Source organism: Micrasema longulum, unplaced genomic scaffold (genome assembly GCF_059751315.1).
Source record: "Micrasema longulum isolate JH-2025_06_02 unplaced genomic scaffold, ASM5975131v1 h1tg000643l, whole genome shotgun sequence".
Lineage (NCBI taxonomy): Eukaryota > Metazoa > Arthropoda > Insecta > Trichoptera > Brachycentridae > Micrasema > Micrasema longulum.
In genome coordinates this window covers 193,346-217,202 of record NW_028277839.1, presented here as the reverse complement: position 1 = coordinate 217,202, position 23,857 = coordinate 193,346, and the positions used below count along the sequence as shown (strand labels likewise).

Sequence of the window (23,857 nt, the reverse complement as noted above, 5' to 3'; positions counted from 1 at the left end):
TTTATTTTTTAAATTTTTTTATTTAATTATTAGAATCATAAAGTAGAGCACACATAAACATATTCCTATGTGTCTCATAAACATGTTAATATTTTCATTATATGCAGTTAATCTCCTATTTTGAAATTTCAAAGGGATGAAGGATGCTTAGTATAAAAGAATACTCCATCACACTGATTACCATAAATAGCAAAAAAAATAAACATTTCATCCCATAATTTCATACGCTTTACATGAATACCAACTATCCAGTACTACCAATCTGAACACGCCAAAGAGTAAAAAAATCTAACAGAAATTAAGTGCGTAAAATTTATAATCTGTTTCACCCTTCACTTTTCTACGCCGTTGAATTGTTTTACCGGAGCATTTTCCGGTTAGTGCAAGCTTAAAGCTCGTTATGTCCCGTTCATAGCATTTTGTAATTCAGGATCAGTCGCTCCCCACTAGCTGAAGCGAGTGGACGTCGAATCGTGGAGCGTTTTTAAAACAGTCGGGTACGCCCTCTTGCGAAAATTATCCTAATCAACCCTCCAACAAAAAACAGTGTTTTTTGTACAAAAGTGAAAAACAACGCATAAAAACAAAAATAAGTTTTCTTTCCTTAAGAAACAATGTGAAAATATTATTTTTAACCCAAAGTGTGTTTTGAGGAAATTAAAAAAGTTTATTTTTGTGTTTAAAAGTGGAATGCATGAATTTTAATATTAAATGTGTTATGGTGTTTTCTTTTGTATAAAATATTATTTTCGGACTAGATTTAAAGAATATACTTTTAAACAAATCAATTGATATCAAGTTTAATATTATTGACGATGTGCTTTGATTAAAAACGTTATCACAAAATAATAGTTTAAACAATTTCATTCAAAATGAGACCATTATTTTTACGATTTTGGATTTTAGGGATGGCTGTTTTATTAAAAATGGGTAAATATGCAAATTAATTATTTTTAATTTTAATTATGATACAATTATTTGAAGAATTTATTATATCAACACGTCTCCGTTACGAAATTATTTTAAAAGGACATTTGAACGTTTAAAAGGCAAACAACACTGTATTTGCGTATGTTGTCACTTTTTAAAATGCAATTATATGTACATAATATTTTTTTCGAAACTGTTGAAAAGTAAGAATTTGATTTTTGAAACACGCAATTTATTTATTTTTATATCGTTTACTTTTTTCCAATGTATATAATACCAGTTTTGTTAATGTATTGAATTAATTTTTAAGTCGCTAGAATCCCATTCGTTAATACGTCTTGTGTCTACAAGACGTTTCTAAATCTTGCTTTTTCAAGTAAAAGTAATAATAATTGTCTTTTTTGCCATTGATAAAATATATCATATAATACATAAACAAGATATTATACTCCCAGGAGTATCCAAATAAGAAAAAGTAATTTGGATACTACATAAAAAGAAAACATTTTTGTGACAACATATAATATCAGTTAATAAAATCCAATAAGAAGTAAGAAAACATAATATCGGAAACATTAAACAGTGCTTTACACTAATTATAGAAATTATATCAAAAACTATTACTATAAAAAAAGATTCAAGTAATATTGTTTAATTGCTACACTTTTAGATTCACTACATGACTTTTCGTTTTTTGGTTCATCGTTCATCATCATTTTATGCTTTAATTACGTAAATAGATTCTAGAATTCCTACTGCATTTTTTACCTGCAAGACTTGAAATTTAGCTTATATTTGAAAACGGTTTTTTTAAAACACGTTATATTCAATTTAAAAATAATGTAAATAGGAGATATATTTATTGATGTCTATGTGTTTTAGATTTACAAATCGTGCCGTAATCCAGCTTCTATCTAATGGATGTAATAACTTGTATTTATACATAAGTTTTTAATATAATTCTACTTGGTAGACCTTCTATCTGTTATTAAAATATGTATAATATCATAATTGCAAACGAATAACTAGAATCTAACCGTCCATGCGCTCTGCAGCTGCAAGACGTGTTGAGATGTTTATTGGACAGCGTCCTTTAAATCGAACGTCAACATTTCGACCCCTTCTACATATAATATCATGACCCATAAATGGTAGATTTTGAGTTGATTGTGCATTTCGTTCATATATTATATTACATATTTAGGTCCAACATGAAAAAAAAATATTTTACGTATCATGAGTTTTTTTGGGACGCATGCTGTCATTCCTCATATTTTAAAAAGAATGCCCGTGCCTGTATACGGCAGTCGATTTCTCTTTTTGTTCTACCATGGCAGGTGATCCTGCTTCCAAAATACACTAACTCCTTTGCATTTTCCCAAGTTGCTCTTAACATTACTACATTTGCTGCTTATTACGTGCGACAGTCATCACTTAAGTTTTGCTCTCGTTTATTTTCACTATTTTTCCTATATTTGACATCCATGTTCCCTTCCAATAAATCTCTCACTTGATTAAAAAATTGTTTTTTTTGTGTATAAAAATATTTGTATAAAAACACTTATCGACTTTTCTATGTCTACCGGTTTCGTCAGGACACCAATTAAACCAACATGCAAAACTCATTATAAACTTTCACTATAGTTCTTGCACAAAAATATAAAACCGACACGACATGCATTTTAATAAGCTCATGCGCTGATTAGGATATACATGCACTGATTAGATTATGAAAATATTACACGGTGTTTGAGAAGTAGTTGAAAAAATGTAGAGGGGATGGAGGGAGAGGGTGAACTTAATAGGTAGAAGAATAGGCATAATCCCCCAGTCTACACACGTGCGTTTCCAGAAATTCTCCAGCAGCCTAGTGGACCACATGGTGACGATATCTACTTACTGTCTACAAAAGATTCTCTTCGGACATCTATCTCCCTTTGGACATCTATCTCCCTTTGTTAACCATGGAGTTGATACAGTGCTTTATTTATTTAGTTTTTTATTGCTTAGTTCTTGGCATGAACACTTGACAAACTTACTACTATGCTCTATTTTTTATAAATTTATTGATATCATTCTAACTTTGCTAGAATTCCACTCGTCCATGCGCTTTATAGCTGCACGATGATTGGTTATCTGGCTTTCATATACCAACTTAAAAATACCTAAATTTTATAAATGGGGTCTAGAATCCCAAACGTCCATGCGCTCTGTAGCTGGAAGACGTACTTGGATATTTATTAATTGTACAGCGCCCTTGAGGTGATTTTCACAAAAATGGCGCTTTATAAATTATCCCACTATATATATATGTTTAGGGTGACCATTACAGTGAAACATCGTATAAAGGACTATATTGGTTGTTTGATTATTGACTAAAGAAACTTAGAAATTATTTTTTAAAGCTTTTCTAATTTGAAATATTTCCACATTATTTACTTTTATCCCTGTTTTATTTGCATGTAAGAGATTTAACTCCTGTGTTTTTATTAAAGTCATAATTTAAATTTATTAGGGAATTTGCGAATTCGGAGAAATTATTTTTTATTTTTATTTTATTTTATTTAGAAAACATACAGTCATACAAAATAAGTACTAAAAACAACAATTTTTAACATAAAAAGACCAATTAAGTTTTCATAAATTAAAAAGATATAAACATTAAATGTGACAAAAAATAAAAAATAAATAAGAATATTAAGTGAAAAAAGGATAATTGTTGACATTTGCGTTTTCCATGGAGGTAATAAATTAACTAACTAACTAACTAACTAACCATCACGCCATTTCCCCGGAGGGGTAGGCAGAGAGGATAGAACGCCACATCACTCTGTCCTGGCACACTTCCTTTGCTTCCTTCACATTCATACATCTTCTCATGCACGCACGTCGATTATTCTGACTAGTAATAAATTAAAATAAATAAAAATACCGAATGTACACTCCGAGCCATCCACGCACACACATGAACGCACATATAAAACATACACAAACATATACATTACATGTGGCACATATACATAGCATAAACCACTCAAGATGTACATTCAGAAACTATCCCAAATAATCGACCCCATGAAGAAATTTTCTGTACAAATGCAACGTGCAGTTAAAAATGTCTACATCAATACTGAGTCCGTTATAATTTCTACAGGTACGTCTAATGAATGAATTCGAGGTATAATTGTTTGTACAAGTTGGTACATAAAAAAGGGAATTTAATCTAGTATAGCGAAGAGGACAACAGAAACCAATATTTTGTAAAAGATACGGCGAATCAACTATGTTATTGAGAATTTTGAAAAGAAAAATTAAATCATATCTAAGGCGCCTTTTTTGTAGTGATTCTATATTAAAATTGATCAAAGATGCGCCGTAATCATTTTCAATGTTACCAAAACGATATTCCAGGCTCCTAATAAATTTCTTTTGAATGTTTTCAATTTGATTAATATATACATTATATTGAGGGGACCATACTAATGAAGCGAATTCGAGTTGACTTCGCACATAAGTATAGTAAAGAAGTTTTAATGTATTTGGTGATGAGAATGGCTTGGAGATTCGTAAGATAAACCCTAGAAGTCTGTACGCCTTATCTACTATTGTATTTATGTGATCTCTAAATAAAAGCTTATCATCCATCAGTTATTATTGTGAAGACACTTTATATGTTCTTTAACACGAATATTAAAATTTCTTGATGTTCTTCCAACGTAAACTGAAGGACGAGAATTGCATTTTAATTGGTGAACACCTGAATTATCTAATAAACTATTTTTTTCTTTATTATTAAGCAATAATTTACCAATATTGTTATCTGTATAAAAAGTAGGTTTGATATTATTTGGCAAACTTAGATCCGCCTTAAATGAAATCCTAAAAATAAACTCAAACAGAAAACAAAAGAAAAAATATTTCAGTACTTAAATTAATTTCCAAACCGACCATATTTCAATACCATATCCTAACGATCTTTCAGTTTTTATTCTAGTTTCTCTTTTGCTTCTCAAGGCTTGGCTTAGCCGTTTCATCCCCTAATCCCTTATCCATCAGCAGACCTTACTCGTTTTTTGTGAATATCAAATTAAAAAGAACGATGCTGCTGAAAACATCGCAACTACCCTAATGAATTAAAAATACATTATTTCTTGCTATCTAACTAATCTATATCCGCAAAGATAACAAAGCCTTCTGTTGGAAACGGCCACAAGGGAGCACCTATTTGATCAAATAGTATTTGTAAAGCTTATGAATATTCACTCCTCATTTTACTGTTTTTGTATTTTGACGTATTATGCATATGCTAGAATACTACATATAATTATTTTGTACTTTTTATTATATTATAACTGATTAATTATAATTATGATTAAATTTATTTTTATCATTCGAATCATTTCTATCAAACGTATATGTTATTTTTATTCATAAATTATGTAGGTTTTTGTATATTCGTTTTGAATCAACGTACGGGTATCGTCATATTTCCCTTGTTTTATCGTATTTACTGCATTTTGTACTTACCTAACGTATCGTATGGGACTCGTTGCACATAACTTATTTAGTGTGTATCAATTAAATTTTAAAATAAAATGCCTTTTTTCTGAAAAAGGTTTTGAAATTTACAATACTTTTAAAAATACAATTTATATCATTTCTTGACTTAAATTTAACCAAAAAGGTTTTGAAAGTAGGTATGAACATTTTTTTTAATAATCAAACTTCTTACCAAGCTTTTTCCTGTACCCCTTTCAATATGATTACAAGTTTTAAATTATTTTATATATTTTTTATACTTACGCACCCACAGACACCCACCCTCTCCCTCGTTTATTCCCACACGCACATGTACCCTCTCCCTCATTTATTCACGCATACACACATTCACATATACGCACATTCACATATACACACATGAATACAAACGTTCACAATAACAAAATACATTAATTAATCAAATTATAACTCTTCGAACCTAATCTCCTAAAGTTGATTTGCTCTCTTTGATAAAAATATGTTGGTCACTTCCTTTTTTAAGTTAGGCATATATAAACCAAATATATCAAAATATGATGCATATTCATTCCCGATATTCTGTAATCTAAATATTGGTGAGTTATATTGAACTACCGTTTGAGAATTTCGACAATAAAATATTGTAAATTTTCTGCTTTAACTAGGTGGTACATAGAATGAAATCAACGTCAGTAGATCAGGGGTATCTAACATTGGTTTTATTAATTTATATAAAGTCGTAAGATCGGTCGAAGTTCTTCCTTCTTGCAATTTAGTCAATTTTAGAGAGTCTAGAATTTTGTTATAATTTAATTGATTACTAGAAAACCCATCTAAAAATTAATATATCTAAGAGACTTATTCTGAATTCTCTCAATAAAATCTGAGAAAGTGATTTGATAATGTGACCAGAAAATTTCAATCCAATTGGCTCCTAACTAGAGATGTGTAAATATATTTTAATTTATTTGTATTATCAACATCTTTTCTAGTTCTAAGTAAAAATCCTAATAATTTTAAAGCTCTGTTAGATATTTTAATAATAATGAATGAATAATATGCAACGAGTCACATAAAACACGGTAGGTAACCACAAAATGCAGCGCAAACAACTTTTAGTTATGTTTTTTTCCCTTTCAATATTATTGTACTTGAAAAATAAAAATAGTCAGTTGATAACCTTAGCATGTAATGTGATATGGAAACTCCACCGGTCCATTAGAGCTAAGTTCTGAATAGTACAAGAGAGTGTGAAAACCTCATCCCGCCTCCATCATCCATTTCTTAATAGCGATTTTATAATGACAGTTTTACTTATTTGCCTCACAGACAATCGAAGTAGATTGTACACTTTAATGGAGATGAAGACAAAACCTCTTTGGCCGAAAGTTGTGTTTATTTTCGATTGTTTTTGAAACGTAAGGGTGGAATGTCTAGTCACTTTAACAGTTTTTGTGTTTAGTGTCATTGTCATCATCAGTCCCTTTTAGTTATCCCCTTAATATAATAAATAATACATTTTATAAATTTAATATTTGGAGTACTAACTTTGTGGTTATTCATTATAATAAAATAAATAAAACAATTTTGTAATCTAAATTTATTTCAACACAGAAGAAAAACATTTTTGAGAAGGGAATATGTAAGTCTAGGCATTTACAGGGCTTATGACCTGTCATCGGCTGGTTTAAGTGGCCACTTTCACACTGTGTAACATCCACAATTCTGTCCATGTTTGAACATCCACATTTTCTCAACTCTTCCATCAGTTGACTTTTGTGAAGTAAAGGAGCTTAAACCTCACGTGGGTGAGATACATCCGGCTGTACCAAATCACCTACTAGGCAACGCCTGAAAACAATTTTCCAATTTTTATACTTCTTCTTTTACCAGGTTGTTAATTCAACATTGTTTGAGTGTGTCCAAATGTTTGCAGACTGGCTGGATTTCCTCCCTAGGGAGTTATTTATATTTATATATTATTATTCATATAAATAGGAATAACTCCCTAGGGAGGAAATCCGGCCAATCTGCAAGCATTTGGACATACTCAAACAATGTTTAAAAAAACTATTTTGTTTTTAACCACTAATTTTTCATTATTTATTTTTTTCCACCGACCGGTTTCAAATCAAACAAGCTTCTTCGTCAAGGTTAACGTAACTAATTAATTCATTCCTATTTTATTTTTATCATGTTAACTAAATACTACACGTGGACCCAATAAATCAATGCTTTTTTTTTTACAAGGGTAGTAATTCGATATCAATATTTGCGAAGCTAGACAGAAGAGGACTAAAAGAATTATTGTTTATTTTGTAATAATTATTTTTTTCTTATTTTGAATAGCTTTTTTATTTCTAAGATTTCAAAGTCGTCTAATTTTAATATTTTATTTTCAACATGAAGTTCTTTTTATCCAGTGTCTTTATTGAAATTATGATTATTTTCTATCAGATAATTTACGAATTCAGAAAAATTATTATTATTTAAGCACCTTGTTTACTCTTATATTAAAGTTTCTTTTAGTTTTTCCAGTGTAGATTGAATCGCAATCATTATAATTTAATTGGTATATCCCAGATTTATTATATTAATGGACTTTGTCTTTGTGATTTTTAAACAATGTTCCTATAATATTAGTGGTGTAGAAAGCAGGTTTAATGTTTGATGGTAGAGAATGAGATAATTGCTTGGAAAAAATGACATTTATTAAATGAATCCGCCTCTTTTGTTTATGTGGGTTTGCTTTATGTACTGTGGGAGTAGAATATAAATATTTATTTATGAGTTTGCGTTTTTGTTTTTGATTTAATATTTTATCAATTAAATTCTCATTATATACGTTATTATTAGCACTCTGTTACATTCTATTAAGTTATTTTTTAAAGTAAGTATCTTCTAGTAGAACGTTAATTCACCTATGTATCATTGAATGGAATGGGGAATGTTTACGGGCAATTGAATGATTTGAAGAATTATGAATAATTGTATCTGTATATTTTGTTTTACGGTATATACCGAAATCATTTTTTTATTTTTTTATTGTTAAACACAAGTCAAGCCTCAAGTCAAGTCTCCTGTCTATCTTCGAAAATATTGATATCAATTTACCACCCCTGTAAGAAAAAAAAGACTCGGTTTATTGGGTCCACGTGTAGTATTTAGTGAACATGATAGAAATAAAATAAAAAGGAATCAATTCATTAGTTACGTAAACCTTGACAAAGAAGCTTGTTTGCTTTGAAACCGGTCGGTGAAAAATAAAAAATAGTGGTGAAAAACAAAGTTGTTTTATTTATTTTATTTTATTAAAAATAACTTCGTTTTCGACCAATTTTTTTTTTCAGCAATTAATAGTTAAGTATACCCTCATTAAGAAGCTTGTAAGCTTTGAAGCCGGTCGGTTCAACAAATAAAAAATAAAATCTTAAAAACAGTGTTGTTTTTAACAAATTACAACAGGGATGGAGAATACCTTAAAAAAGGGAATATGACCTGTCATTGGCTGGTTTAAGTGGCCACTTCGCACATTTGTAACATTGACCATTTTGCCATGTTAAAACATCCATATTACTTAAATTCTTCTATCTGTTGATTTTAGGGAAGAAAAAGAGCAAAAGTTTTGGAGAGATTCAGCTGTCTGAATTATTTAACCAGTTGGTTTTATTACAATATTTGAGCTTGTCCAAATGTTTTTAGACAAAAGACTGGATTTCACCCCCTCGTGATTTATTAAGGTTAACGAATCACAACAGTTTTAGAGAATATCTTAATTCTCCATCCCTTATTCTCTGGGAAGGTATTCTATTTATTTTATCGTAAAAAGGAATATTTAGCAATGTTTAACTCGTGGTTTTATTCGAATTGTTCTTTCGAAACTTTCGACGTAGATGTAGCTGATCTAAGCGTTAGACGTCTGTAAGCCAGTTCATCTGGAATGCAGAGTTCCCTTAGCTATTCGGGAGCAGAGTTGTGCAGTGACTTATACATAAGCCAACAGAGTCTGTATTCCACCCTCTGTGGAAAACGTAGCCAGTGCAATTACCGAAGTAGTGGAGTGATATGACTGAATTTAGATATTCCAAAAATATGCCTCGCTGCGGCATTCAATACAGCCTGTAGGTGAGTCAACGATTTTTTATTTAAAATCATTTTTTTTTGTCCTTCTGGGGCTATTTTGAACGGCTCTCGCGGCACGAGAAACCAGTTTTTTTCGCGTATTTTGTATGTGAATACGCGAGATAATACGGCCGCGAGAGCGTTTGGAATACACCCCTGCACCAGATAAAAGTATTCGTTACATTATCTCGGAGCTTTCTTGCGGGATGCGGTGCCAAGCTAATCCATCAAACTGCCATAAATTGAATAATTAAGCACCAACATTCAAGGAAGATATTACATTCTGAATAACATTAACTTCCACCCGGGAACCGACAAGTATAATAATGTACACCATTAAATAAAAAGAGGGGCGTCGTAAATAATTATACGGAAGATAACATTACGTACACTTATTGACTATAACAACCGTAAAGTAATATAAAACCCGTATAAAATTGATGAAAACACATCTCAACAAAGAAGATAAACATAAATTAAAAGTTTTTTTTTCGCTCCTTATATTTAAGTTAGTAGTAATTATTATTATACAACTATGTAGTGTTATCATATAATAAATAATGAATAAATGATGTTAGTTTATAGAGAATGCGCATCTTGAACATATACCTTTTAATATTTCACCGTTTTTGCCTGTATATGTAATTTTTAATACTATTTAAATGTTATTTGTGTTTTTTTCTTTTTATATACTTTTTTTGGCTTGTATACATAATTTCAATTTTTTCAACGTTTTTGATTAAAAAAATTAACCTGTATTGGGTGTGCGCATATTTTGTTAATTAAAAAAAATGATTTTATTTTGTACTAGTTCAGTATGTATATATACATCCATGTAATTTTTAAACTTTTTCAATTTTCTTTCCCAGATTGCATAATGTAAACATTATTTTGAATTTATTTCCATGCCTAGTATTCTGTTTATTCTGTTATTTTCAAGTATTTTTCATACCCTTTTTAATTTGTAGTATATCATAATTTTAATTTTTCTGCTTTTGTTAAATAATATTATAGTTTAAAATTTAAAAACGTCTCTAAAAAAAATATTATCTGTGTGTCCCTAAATGAGTTTTTTTTTAAAAAACTCCTTGGGAATATTGTATATAATTATGTATAATATGTTTTCAATATAATAAATAAATAAAATATGTTTTTATGTAAAGGATCTTTACCGACAAGCCATATTAATTGGCTTGGTAAGTCCAGTAAAAAAATCATTTATAAATATTTTTTAAGATAGTAAAAATATAATATTGTATGTAAATAACAAATAAATAAAAAGTGTCAAAAGATAAATTATTTGAATGGTAAATTTTGTCAACAATGTTTGAGTATGTCCAAATGCTTGCAGACTCGCTGGATTTCCTCCCTATGGAGTCATTCATATTTAAATCGATTTCAACAGAGAGGAAAAACATTTTTGAAAAGGGAATATGGAAGTCCAGGCATTTACAGGACTTACGACCTGTCATTGACTGGTTTAAGTGGCCAGTTTACACACTGTGTAACATTCACCGTTTTGCCCATGTTTGAACATTCACATTTCCCCAACTCTTCTATCTGTTGACTTTTGTGAAGTAAAAGAGCTGAAACCTGAAATCACGTGGGTGAGATTCATCCGGCTGAACCAAATCCACCCACGCGATGGTTTCAGCTCTTTTACTTCACGAAAGCCAACAGATAGAAGAGTTGAGGAAATGTGGATGTTCAAACATGGGCAAAATGGTGAATGTTACACAGTGTGTAAAATAGCCACTTAAACCAGCCAATGACAGATCATAAGCTCTGTAATTGCCTAGACTTCCATATTTCCTTCTCAGAAATGTTTTCCCTCTCTGTTGAAATGGATTTAAAGTAAATTTTGTTTTATGCCCCAATATCCAGTATATGTAGGTTAATCAATGAGGAAAATCAGCATTTTTTTAAAAGTTTTATAATTTTTTAATAGGCTATCAAACTACTACTACCATCACGTCATTTCCTCGTAGAAGTAGGCAGACCTTCTGTTATGTCTGCTTTTGACATGAGCAGACTTAAGATTTTAATTTATCTGATCATGCCACGTCTTTCTTGGTCGTCCTCGTCTCACGCTGACGTTCATTTTCGCCATATAAATTTGTTTTACCATTCTTTTGTCGTTATTCGTTCTACATGACAAAGCTATCTCAGAGACCCTTTCTTAATCTTACTAATTATACTTGACTCAGATTTACACTCTCATTTTATCTCACTACACATCAAACTAACGAAACAAAAATTCAATATAAATTGCATAATCATCGTCTTTAAGTTCTGGAATTTTTAATTTACACTGCCCCCGACGTAACATTTTAAAAAAGAACCCCATACCCGCTAAAACACGATAAACATGTCTACCCAGAAACCGGAAATCAATCACAAGACATAATTAATTGGCGGTTCTAAATACGTGTTCACCTGAACCTGTGACGTTCGAAAGTAGTTCATATTTATTAAAACGTATTTTAATTAATATTTAACGGAAGGTTTTCGAGAAATTTGCCGTACAATTAAATGCTCGAATTTTTACCGCGTGCATGAGAGCGTTTTTATATCCAATTTTCCGTTGCACTGAACTTTCTTATTCTACGATGACTCTCCGTGAGATCAATTTTTACACAATACAATGTAGGATGAAGAAAGATTGACATGGCTTAGCTCAAAGTCCATATAGATCATGTTTTTTTTAGTGTAACGTGAACCATTATTTCTTTGTCCTTATCTGTCTTAGCCGCATGTACGCCGGATCAGTGTACAATCGATTCCGGGATCTCAAGCATGTCAGGCGAACCCACCAACCGCTACACTACGAGTCGGACTTTTCTTCACTAGATTGTCTTTTTCAGTATTTTTACCTTCGAGAAGCAATCGAATCGAAAACACTCGTCTGGAATTCTGTTCCTATTTCACACTCAAAACTATATTCTGTGTCCGCCCGGATACAAGCAAATAAATAATAAAAAACAGAAGTTATGACTTAAATTATTGTTTATTTTTTACTCAACAACAGGTCAGAAGGTCAGTGGGAAATCACGGCTCAGAACATCCAGGCTTAAGAAAAATCTCTTTTTTTTTCTTTCTCCCCGGTAATTAATCGAACCCGTAGCTTTCCATGCATGAGTCAAACATCTAAGCCATTACGCCACGGAGGCTGCCTTTATAATCATTATTTGCAATTTCGAGGCTTGACGAAATACCTTTATTAGCATTAATTACTTTTTGGAATCTAACAAAAGCATTGAAAAAATCTTGCGTTTCGATTGTATTAAAACCTACTTAGAGCGTTCATTTTTGAGGAGGGGTAGAATTCCTTTTTCAAATAAAATAAAAGAAAATGGCCGAATCGCTGAGACAAAGGAAAACCGAAAAAAATGTCTTTGACAAGAAAATGTACTCAATATTTCATTAGCCCCGGTTAATTGAAACGGTATGGTATAACTTTTTCGAGTATTTTTGTCAGGTTCTCGGGGTACTTTGACTGTAATTCAGTTCAGTGGTCGGAATAATCTTTTCCTTTGATTCGATGTAAATTAATGGCTTAATGACAATTTTTACGGGAATCAAATCTTAAGGCACTTACGCTGATCGCATTTACGAGTATTTGAGGATTATCAGGAGGAGGAGTAATATTACTCAAAAACTTATCATTTAAAAAGTTAAATTATTTTATTTCTTCTGTCAAATAAAGCTATCAGGGCCTCGATTTTGATGGGAAGATAAAGACGTCATAACTTCATCTTGACGTTATGGTTGAAGATAAACTTCCTCTAACAATTACAAAGATATACAACCGAACTCCCACCTCCAAGTTTTGGGCAGGTACATCGATATGAAACAACCCAAATAACCCCGAAGATATGTGCCCCCGCTTGGGGAAGCGTACGTCGCGGTACACATATCTACGCTCTAAAATGACATAGCTCCAGTATGACGTTATAGTTGAAGATAAAAGTCTCCCGACCGACTACAAAGGTAAACTACCGATACCCCTACCATCAAGTTTTGATGTAAGCACATCGGTTTATACCGACGGGTCTAGAACCCCTCGATACGTTTATCTACGCATAAAAAGTGACAAAAAAAAAATTCCACCGAGCAATGTTTCCTTTAATTATGAGTCCTGGAATCAACTAGTATTATCAGCATTCAAGTACCTGTTTGAAATATTTGGCAGTTAACGTTATTTTTTTAAATCTCCTTGCAGTCATAATTATTATAACAATTCACCAATACCTAGACTACACCGGCTGGGTAACGAGTATGGTGAAGTTGATATATTTCGTTTGTTTTTATATAATGAGGAAATTCAGTGTGTTTTTTTATTTGTTAATAAACTATTAAACTTGGTCAAAAAATTTTTTTTTTAATTTTTATATATCGTATTGTAATTCTGAAATAACTCCACGTGTAACGTCAGAGGTTCATTTCCGCTTATTATCATTCAGTTCTTCCCATTGGTCCAGAAGCGACAAGCAGACCGGAAATCTTCCATAGCTCTCAGATCATAGGTTGATTCACACGAACCAGTGACGTCATTCAAAGTAGTGCGTTTTTATCAAAATATATTTTTTTTTCGAACATTTTTAAGAAACTTTGCCATACAATTTAACGCTCTAATTTTTATCCGGCGCAAGAAAACATTTTTGTATCCAATTTCCCACGGGGCTAAAGTTCCTCATTATAGGTTAAGTATTCTAAAGGTTTCAAATTAATCTGTACACAATTTCTCAATATTGTTCTTTATTTACTAAATTTTACAATATGATCCTTTATTTTTTGTGAATCTCAAAAAAAAAATTTAAAAATGTATACATGTGTTTACACATGTATGTATATGTGTGTGTGTAAGGGTGCACATGGATGCATAAGGGTGTGTTTGTATGTGTGTTTATTTGTGTATGTAAATTATCTTTCTTTATACTTCTATGCCTATATGAGTACATCTCCTTATATTATCTTCTTATTGTTTTTTTTAGTTTTTCTTAGGTTATTCTTACTTTCAATCGTTTATATATATACTTACGTTACACTGCTGCACTTGAATGTTTTACTAATGTAACGTCAATTTAAAAGCCCGTAGGGCGTATAAATAAGTTATATGGGGTGTTAAATATATCTAGACTTTTACAATTCTTGATAAATGGTTCACATATACAAGAGATTGTAGAATATTTCCGATAATTAGTTTTAATGTTAGAAATAAAGAAAATATCAGACAGTCTTGTTGATCTGGAGGGGACATGTTTTACAAGTAAAATAATTACTTCTGGGGAATCAAATTTATTAATTACAATTTTGTAAAGCAGGATCTGATCGAAAATATCTCTTCTGATTATTTAGATACTCGTACTTTGTTGGTTCTCAATTTTATCTTAATTATGAAATTTAATCTTTTCTGACTATGTTTCTATAAAATTAATAAATAATACTTTTTTATTAAGTCCTGTTCTGTATAACTTGAATTTATTTATATTAAGGTTAAAAAAAAGAATTGAGGCTTAATCATTTCAATATGGGGACTTGTAGGACTTTTTCAGTGTACAATACAAAATTTAGAGATATAGATTACACAAACATCACTCTGTCAGATTTAAAATTTATACTAAAAATGCATTATGTAACTTAATAGACATTATAATAATAAATATGTACATCTCCCTTCCCCTCCTTATCCTCTCTTCAAGCATTCTTGTCCTAATTCCGCCCAATTTACAATAACTTGATGTTTTTTAAAAATATTAAAAAATCTTTTATTATTGATAAATATTTACGAGTACGTGAAAATAACATTATTATATGTATAAACTTATATGTATTTATTTCATATGTAAAATATTTTCTTTACTAACTTTGCATACTTTGTGGAAATCTGGTATTAGTTATGAGTTTATAAAATATATCTGTTTGTTTACTATAAATATGTATGTAGAACTGTTGATTTCCCAAATAAAATATGTTACGCTTACCAAGCATAAGTTCGATTCCTGGCATGGGGGATGTAAAACATTGGGTTTTGAGGAGGTTTGAAACTGCAATTCGCTGTCACTTGAAGCGTAAGACTGATCGCTTAATCTTCCTGTGTCTTGTTAGGTCACCCCAACGTTGACTCTGGAGTATGCATCTCTGTCCTGGGCAGAGCGAAATAGCTGCTCCACGCTTCCTATTCCCGTTAATATTGCGGAGCCAGGGCACCTGTCTCCGGCCCACACCACGTCGACCCTATATTTGGCCCCTGACGATCAGATGCAATAGCCCGTATTTGTTAGCTCTAAGTACATGACATGTATAGGATTGCTAGGTATAAATTTGGAATAAAAAAGAGGGATGATGGATCTGAAAAGATAATTTTCTTTGATAAATGGAAAGCTTACACAATCAAACGAGATTTTGCTTTATTTTTACATTTTCATTCATTAAATTTTTTTCGCGTTTATTTAAATTTAGATTTTTTTCCAGTATTTGACAATATTTTTTATTTATTTTTATTTATATATTTATTTAGTTCTATGTAACATAGTCTAATATATATTTACAACACAATATTTACATCTATACTTATTCTAACATTATTTATCACTATTATACACTTAATATCCTAATTTATAATATTAACTGTTTCATATGTACATTTTCATTAATTATATTCACTATTAACACTATATACTACCTAATATTTTTCACATATGTACTTTTTACATTAATTTCATTTTTTATGCTTTCTGGCATTTCTTCAAATAGTTGTATTCCCTTGTACATAAGGCAGTTCTGGGACATTGCTTTTGATTTCTTTTCCAGTCTTATATTTTTAGATCCTCTTGTTGCATAGTTATGAAAGAACTCATTAGTTTTTAGTTTATTTTGAAAATATCTCGGAACTATTCCTTCAATAATTTTGTTTATTTCATTGGCAACATTGAATTTGATTCTTTGATCAGTTGTCATGATATCTAGAAGTTGAATCATTTTCTTAACATTTGTTCGTCTTCCACATCTTAATATTATCCTCATTGCTTTGTTTTGTATTATTTGGAGTCTCTTTAGATCCCCTTCATTACTAAAATATAAAATACTGGATCAATAATCAATGTGGGGAACGATAATACTTTTAAATATCAGCAGAGAGGTTTCAATGTCTAATTTATTCCTTATCCTTCCTAACAGGGATACCTTCTTTGCGATTTTCTTACTCATATAGTCTGCATTTTTTTAAAAAGATAATTTAGAGTCAATCCAAACTCCTTGGGCTCATACGCTTAGGTACCTTTACAAGTATTCTTCCTTTATCATACAAGTTGGTGCTCATTGTCAGTACTTGCACGTCAGTGCTGTGAAGCGTTAGTCGTAGGTAGATCGAACATTCGGCATTTTACTCATTCCGCGACGAACAAAGTATGTAAAAAAAATTCGGCATTTAAAAAATAAAAAAAAGGTTTGTAAAAAAAATTTTTTTAAGCAAAAGAGCCTTTTCAGTATGAATGTATTCCTCAGTGCTTATTACTTTCTGTAGTCACTTGATGGTCAGAAGAGAAAGGACAATTCCCATAACAATTTGCCTGACGAAATAAAAATTATCGATGTCTTTACAAAATTCAAACCAAAGATAAAAATATTTGTTCATCAACCTCCTTAATTAAATGTTGGTTTTTAACATTTAAATCATGTTTAAGTTTTTTATTTTAAAGTTAAGGAAATATGTTTTTTTTTTTTTTTAATATTTTTTTGTACAGTACTTGAATTTATTTTGTTAAGTAACTTGAAAACCTTATTTTAAAATTTTCTTCACATGTTATAGTATGTATGTGGGTGAGTGTGTATTTGCGTGTGAGTGAGTTTGCGTGTACGTGTATGTGTGGATATTTATACATGCGTGCGCACGCATGCGCATTTGCATGCATACGTATATGAACTTATTTATTTTAAAATAATGTATATACCTTCTTTTATTTTTTGAAATATATGTGTATTTTGTACTTAAATTATTAATATTGTAATCCCACAGCAAGCACAAGAGGTTGCTTTTTTTTGGTGTGGTATTTCGTTTCGTCTTTTGTTTCTGTACTTTTACTTTTTATGTATTTCATTGTGTTAACATGTTCTAACTTTTTAATTATATTAAATAAATAAAATAAAAAAAATAAAAAACGAAAATCAAAAAGAGATGCTAGTTTATTGTAAAGAATACGTCTTTTATCTAGAAAGGTCTAAATCTGAGTTCCCGGAAAATTTACCTTCAGCCTACCTGCCGATCGCTACGTTACAGGTGGCTTCGCCCACTCCCACGTCATATGGCTAGCCTTCTAGCGACATCTAGCGTCAACGAGTGTCACTTCTTCACCGCACTCTCTAAATGGAGAACTTCTAACATAGTCAACTAGAGAAGAGCCAGAAATTAGCAAAATGTATTATTGGTTAGCAAAAGATTCTGATAAAGACATTATATTGGACTGTGATGACTGTGATCGGGGAAAACAAAATTTTGCTTTTTTGCATACCTAATAAGAAGATAAAATCTTGACGAATAATCTAGAGCTGAAAAAAGTTTATAAGATTCAATCATTTTAGTAGAAGAGGAGGGAGGATATAGTGGATCAGATGAAAAATGACTATTCTTTATTATAAAATAAATAAAACAACTTTGTTTATAACCGCTAATTATTTTTTTTTCACCGACCGGTTTCAAAGCCAACAAGCTTCTTCGTCAAGGTTTACGTAACTAATGAATTGATTCCTTTTATTTTATTTCTATCATGTTCACTAAATACTACACGTGGAGGCAACAAACCAAATCCTTTTATTCCTAAAAGGGTGGTAATTTGAGATCAATATTTTCGAAGCTAGACATCAGTGGACTAAAAGAAATATTCTTTATTTGGTTATTAAATATTTTTTCATATTATAAATCGCTTTTTTAATTTCTAAGTTTCCTAAATTGTCCAGTTTTTTATATTTTATTTTCAACATGAAGTACATCCAGCGTATTTATTGAAATTATGATTATAACAACAACAACAACAAACCATCGCGCCGTTTCCCCGTAGGGGTAGGCAGAGAGGATAGAACGCTATAACACTCTATCTTGGCATACAGACCTCGCTTCCTCTACATTCATACATCTTCTTATGCACGCACGCCGATTATTCCTACTTTTGACATGTCCATCTTCAAGTATTTGATGGACTTGATCGTGCCATGTCTTTCTCGGTCTTCCTCGTTTTCTGCATCCATCAACATTTGCATCGTAGATCCTTTTATCGTAGAACGCAGCACCCCTTTCTTGATTCGGTCAATAATGCATGTCTCAGCCTTACACACTTCACGGATCTCGACATTTGTGCACCTATCATACATCGTTTTACCACACATTCGCCTGAGGGATCGCATTTCGACAGCATTCAACCTACTTTCATCATTATTTTTCCAATTCCATACTTCGCTCCCATACATTAGAGTTAGAACTAGAACTCCGTTGTAAACTGCTAGTTTAGCCTTCTGCGATAAACATTTGTTTGCCAAAGTAGATTTTAGTGCACCGTTCACCCTGTTCCCGGCACTCACCCTCCTTTCAATATCTGATTATTGGTTTGCAAATTCAGAAAAAATATTATTTAGGCACCTTAAGTGTTCTTTTACTCTAATACTAAAGTTTTTTTTAGTTTTCACTGTAGATTGAATCGCCATCTCGAGATATTTCATTCTCCAGTGCATACATAAATATGTCAGCAAACAATGGCAAAGACGGTTGTCCCAATAAATAACCACAAAATCAGTGCATCAAATATAAAATTTGTGTATAGATGACTATTCTATTGGAAAAATTACATGGATGGACAATGAGAATATTATTTTCAATGCAAAATATACACAAATAACAAAAATAACAAAATAAACCATCACTCCGTTTTCTCGAAAAGATAGGTAAAGAATAGATAGAAGATAGAATGACGCCTCATCACTCTGTCTTTGCGTACAGGCCTCGTTTCCTCTTCATTCATACATCTTCTCACACACGCACGCCTTTCACTCCTACTGCTGACATGTCTATCTTCAAGTATTTGATGGACTTGAAAGTGGCATGTCTTTCTCGATCTTCTTCGTTTTTTGCATCCATCAACATTCGCGTCGTAGATCTTTTAAGCCGTTATTTTGCTACCCATTCGCTCTCCATGTCCAACGCAGCACTCCTTTCTTGATCCTATTGATAATGCTTGTCTCAGCTTTACACGGATCTCGACATTTGTACACCTATCATACAATACTAAATATAGCCGTAATAAATGCCCAAATTACATTAGAGTCAAAGCTGATTGGATGATTTATTTATTCAGAGAAAAATATGCATAAACACAGTTGTAAAATTATGTAAGAAAATTTACTTCATAAGAGTAATGAAATCGTGTTTTCTTTGGCTGTCTGGTGATGGAAAACAACAATTTTTCCAAACATCTCATACCCAGGTACCTTCGTTATTTTTTGTTATCTCTTTCGCGAATCTGGCGTAAAAAATCTCCGTCTACGTTGGCATATGTCGGAAACATTTTCGCTATGAAAATAGCGCCGGGTACTCCCACACCCCCACACCTACACCCGCCCTCCGGGAAAATGATTTTTACATAAATCATATAGCCAGAGAATATTTGGCCCACGGTTTGCCAACATTTCATACGGGGTGTTTTATTTGCTCGCCTTTTCGGCCATACGATACGAAATATTACAACTGTCGTGTATTGGATTACGGGACTATAGCATCGTACTCAATTTGTAACATTCTGATGTCAAAATTATAATTAAAAGCTCTCTAGAGTTTTGAGAAAGACCCTCCCCAAAAACGATCGTATCTTAATCAAATTGTATATAAACGTCGATTTTCACTGCTTTTTGGATACTTACCTACTGGAAGCGGTTTTCTGGGTGGTTGTGTCGAATTTCAGTAACATTTCTTAACGCTTCCGACCACGACAGTACACTGCCGTCATCGTCATAAAAAACACATTCTTCTTTTTCTTTTTCTTGTGCTGTATCAGATGTCCCTAACGTTTGAAAGGCCTCTATGTCTTCAACGACAACAACAACAAGAAACAACTCTTCAATATATCTCATTCCGGTCCAGATCTCATGTTGCGCAGCCAAGACGTTAGCCTTATGCCAGGTCCACGTTATCCTTCAATCTTGCCTATTAGTACAATATGTAAAATTTTATAGTTTTTCTTACGCAGGATGTGACCCAGACGGGAGATCTTATGGACCCTTATACATTTTAACAACTGTCTGTTGTAATTAGCCCTCAGGACTTCTACAGTCCTGACCAAATCTGTCCACGGTATACAAAGCATTATTTTGTGAAGCCACATCTCGAATGCCTTCGACCGGTTCATAGTGTGTACTTTCAAAGTCCAGTTTCTGCACTATACCATACAACAAAAGAGACCGAACATAACACTTCACCATTATCTGCGTAAGTTTTAAAATCAACTTATGACTGCAGAATATCGTTCACATTTTTTAAAATATGCTACGGGCTTTTTCGAGCCTGCATTTCACCTCCACATCTGGGCCTACAAACTTTGTAATAATACTGCCGAGATATTTAAATTGTTATTGTAAAAAATTCAAACCAAACGCGGCTTATTTTATTTGATTTTCTTATACCAAGCTTTAACTATCGAATAAATATACCCGTTATACGAAAAAAGATACTTATGAAAAACATTCCGTACCGCGGGGCTATTCTATCGCTTTACCACTTCGGAGCCAGTAATAAGATGTTTTTCCTTTCTGTTGCAACGAATTTAGATCTAAATAACTCCCTAGGGAGGAAATCCAGCATGTCTGCAAACATTTGGACATACTCAAAATATTGTTGAACCAACTAACAGGTAATAGTATACGAAATGGAAAATCGTTTTCTGGCGTTGCCTAGCAGGTGAATTGGTTTAGCCGAATGAATATCATCCGCATGATAAAGGTTTCAGCTCTTTTACTTTACAAAAATCAACAGATGGAAGAGTTGAGGAAAAGTGGGTATTTAAACATAGGCAAAATGGTGAATATTACTCAGTGTGTAATTTTTTTACTGGACAGTATTTAATAGACTTATATTACTTTTTAAATGATTTTAAAAAACCTGGTTCTCCCACAAAAAAAGCTATGTATTACAAGGGGTACCCTATTTAATTTATCGTGTAATTTATTTATTACTTAATTATGCTTAAGTTATTAGAATTTTTCCTACATAATTAACTTAAGGAACTTTTTGATAATATGAATTTAGTAACAGTCCCTCTTTGATCAATATTTTACGTCACAAAATAAAATGTTTGTAATTTAATAAAAATCATAAATAAAACAACTTTAACCAATATTTTTTTTTTCACTGACCGATTTCAAAGCAAACGAGCTGGTTTTATCCATGTTTACTAAATAGTACACGTGGAGCTTATAAATCAAGTCTTTTTTTGCCTAAAAGGGAGGTAATTTGAGATGAACCCTTTCGAAACTAGACCGGAGAGGACTAAAAGAAATATTGTTTATTTGGTAATTAATTATACTTTTCTTATTGTGAATCGTTTTTTTTTTTATCTAAGATTTCCAATTTGTCTTATTTTATTATTTTATTTTCAACATGAAGTACTTTTAATCAAGTGTCTTTTTTGAAATTATGATTATTTTCAGATGAATAGGTGCGAAGGGTTTTACGGTTACTGTTATCAATATGTTTCTTTTAGGTGATACAGTGTTTGTTTAATTTGCTTCGGCTACCATTACAGGAGCCAACTTCAGGATAAACTGAGTGTGAACTTCTTCCACTCCTTGACTATGCGCACGTATGTTATCCAGATACTAACTATGAATTACTTGATAAGTTAGAACGATTGCAGAATATATGTATTTGTTATATCTTTGATCTTCGCGAATTTGACCGAATAACCGAGTATCGCACGCAACTACACTAGCTCAGTATCGGGCATAGAAGAAACATTCACATTCTATCACTTCTTCACAATATTTTTAATAATCCCACTTCGCCTGCTTATCTGAGAGAGTTCATCCAACCTCTTTCACAACACGGACTATCACTTCGTTCTAGTAACGAGAGAACCCTTTTAATACCCTGTCATCGCTCTAATTTTCTTGCCTCCTCTTTCACAGTAGAAGCCGCTCGATTGTGGAATAATCTACCCACTTATGTGACAGACGCCCCTTCTTTATTTACATTTAAGTCAAGATTAAAATGTCACTATCTAAGTATTTAAATTGTTCCTTTATCCTTCTTCTTTCCTTCCCATCCCTTCTTCTTTCTTCTTAGTATGGTGTATTTTTTTTTTTTATACTTTTATTTTGTTAATCTTTGTTTTTAATTTTTGTATAAAATAGTAAGATTCAATGTGTCCATGTATATATAATTTTTTCAAACTGAACGGTTTGGGTAGGTAGGAAGAAATTGCCTTAAGGCAATATGCCCGCCCTTATATGTATATATATATTGTATATGTATACAAAGTGTCAAATAATAAATAGTGTGATGTAAAAAAAAGTGTGTATTTAAGTACCAGTAATTTGTACCATGTCGCAGTCGGCAGTAGGCACATTTCTATTCGTTTTTGTAGTATGTAGTGCTGGTAACCATGTTGAGTTTAATTTAAGCCCATCGACCGTCGGTACAAATTACTAGTACTTTTTTTCTAAAAAACATTATGTTTTCTCTGAAGATGGCTCCTGCAACGATAGCCGGAACGTGGAAACAAATCCAACACACACAGCATCACCCAAAAAAGAATTATTTTATATCAGACGGTTTGCGAATTTGGAAAAAATATTAATATTTAGGCACCTTAAAATAACAGAAAAAAAATCATAATAAAAATCAATTTACCCTATGTAATTTCATCGTGCTGTGTAGATTTTTACGATCTTCTGAAATGGGCCTTACCCTCTTTGCGCGAAATTGTGTATTCTTTAGCCAAGAGGAGACTAATAAACAATTTTCTTTCTCCTTTATCTTAAACCCTTAACTCTTTTTTTATCTTGACTTCTTACGCCTTCTGCTTCTGGCATTCCGGCTGTCGTTCTGAAATTCACTCACACAAAACGTTTAAGCCTACCATGGATAATAAATCGTTTCTTTTTGACCAGAGAAGCGGCGGAGGAACAAATGAATGTAGTTATGCAGAAAACAGCCAATGCCCATTTAAAAACAAAACGGTATTGGTGTTATCGAGCGCAGTAAGGACAAAATCTTGTTTGTAATTTTAAAAAAACCTTCCAATTTTTG

The 23,857-nt window shown here is 31.8% G+C and overlaps 1 protein-coding gene across 1 annotated transcript in view; it reads left to right on the top strand.

Annotated features, from left to right (window-relative positions):
• The first annotated feature begins 429 nt into the window (after nt 1–429).
• The window catches only part of LOC148279928 (uncharacterized), a 114,554-nt gene continuing 91,126 nt past the window's right edge, over nt 430–23,857 (top strand). Inside the window, exon 1 of the mRNA XM_088229196.1 lies at nt 430–930. Within this exon, the coding sequence (XP_088085322.1) occupies nt 873–930 (58 nt within the window). The 5' untranslated portion in view covers nt 430–872. The remainder of the gene's footprint in view (nt 931–23,857) is intronic.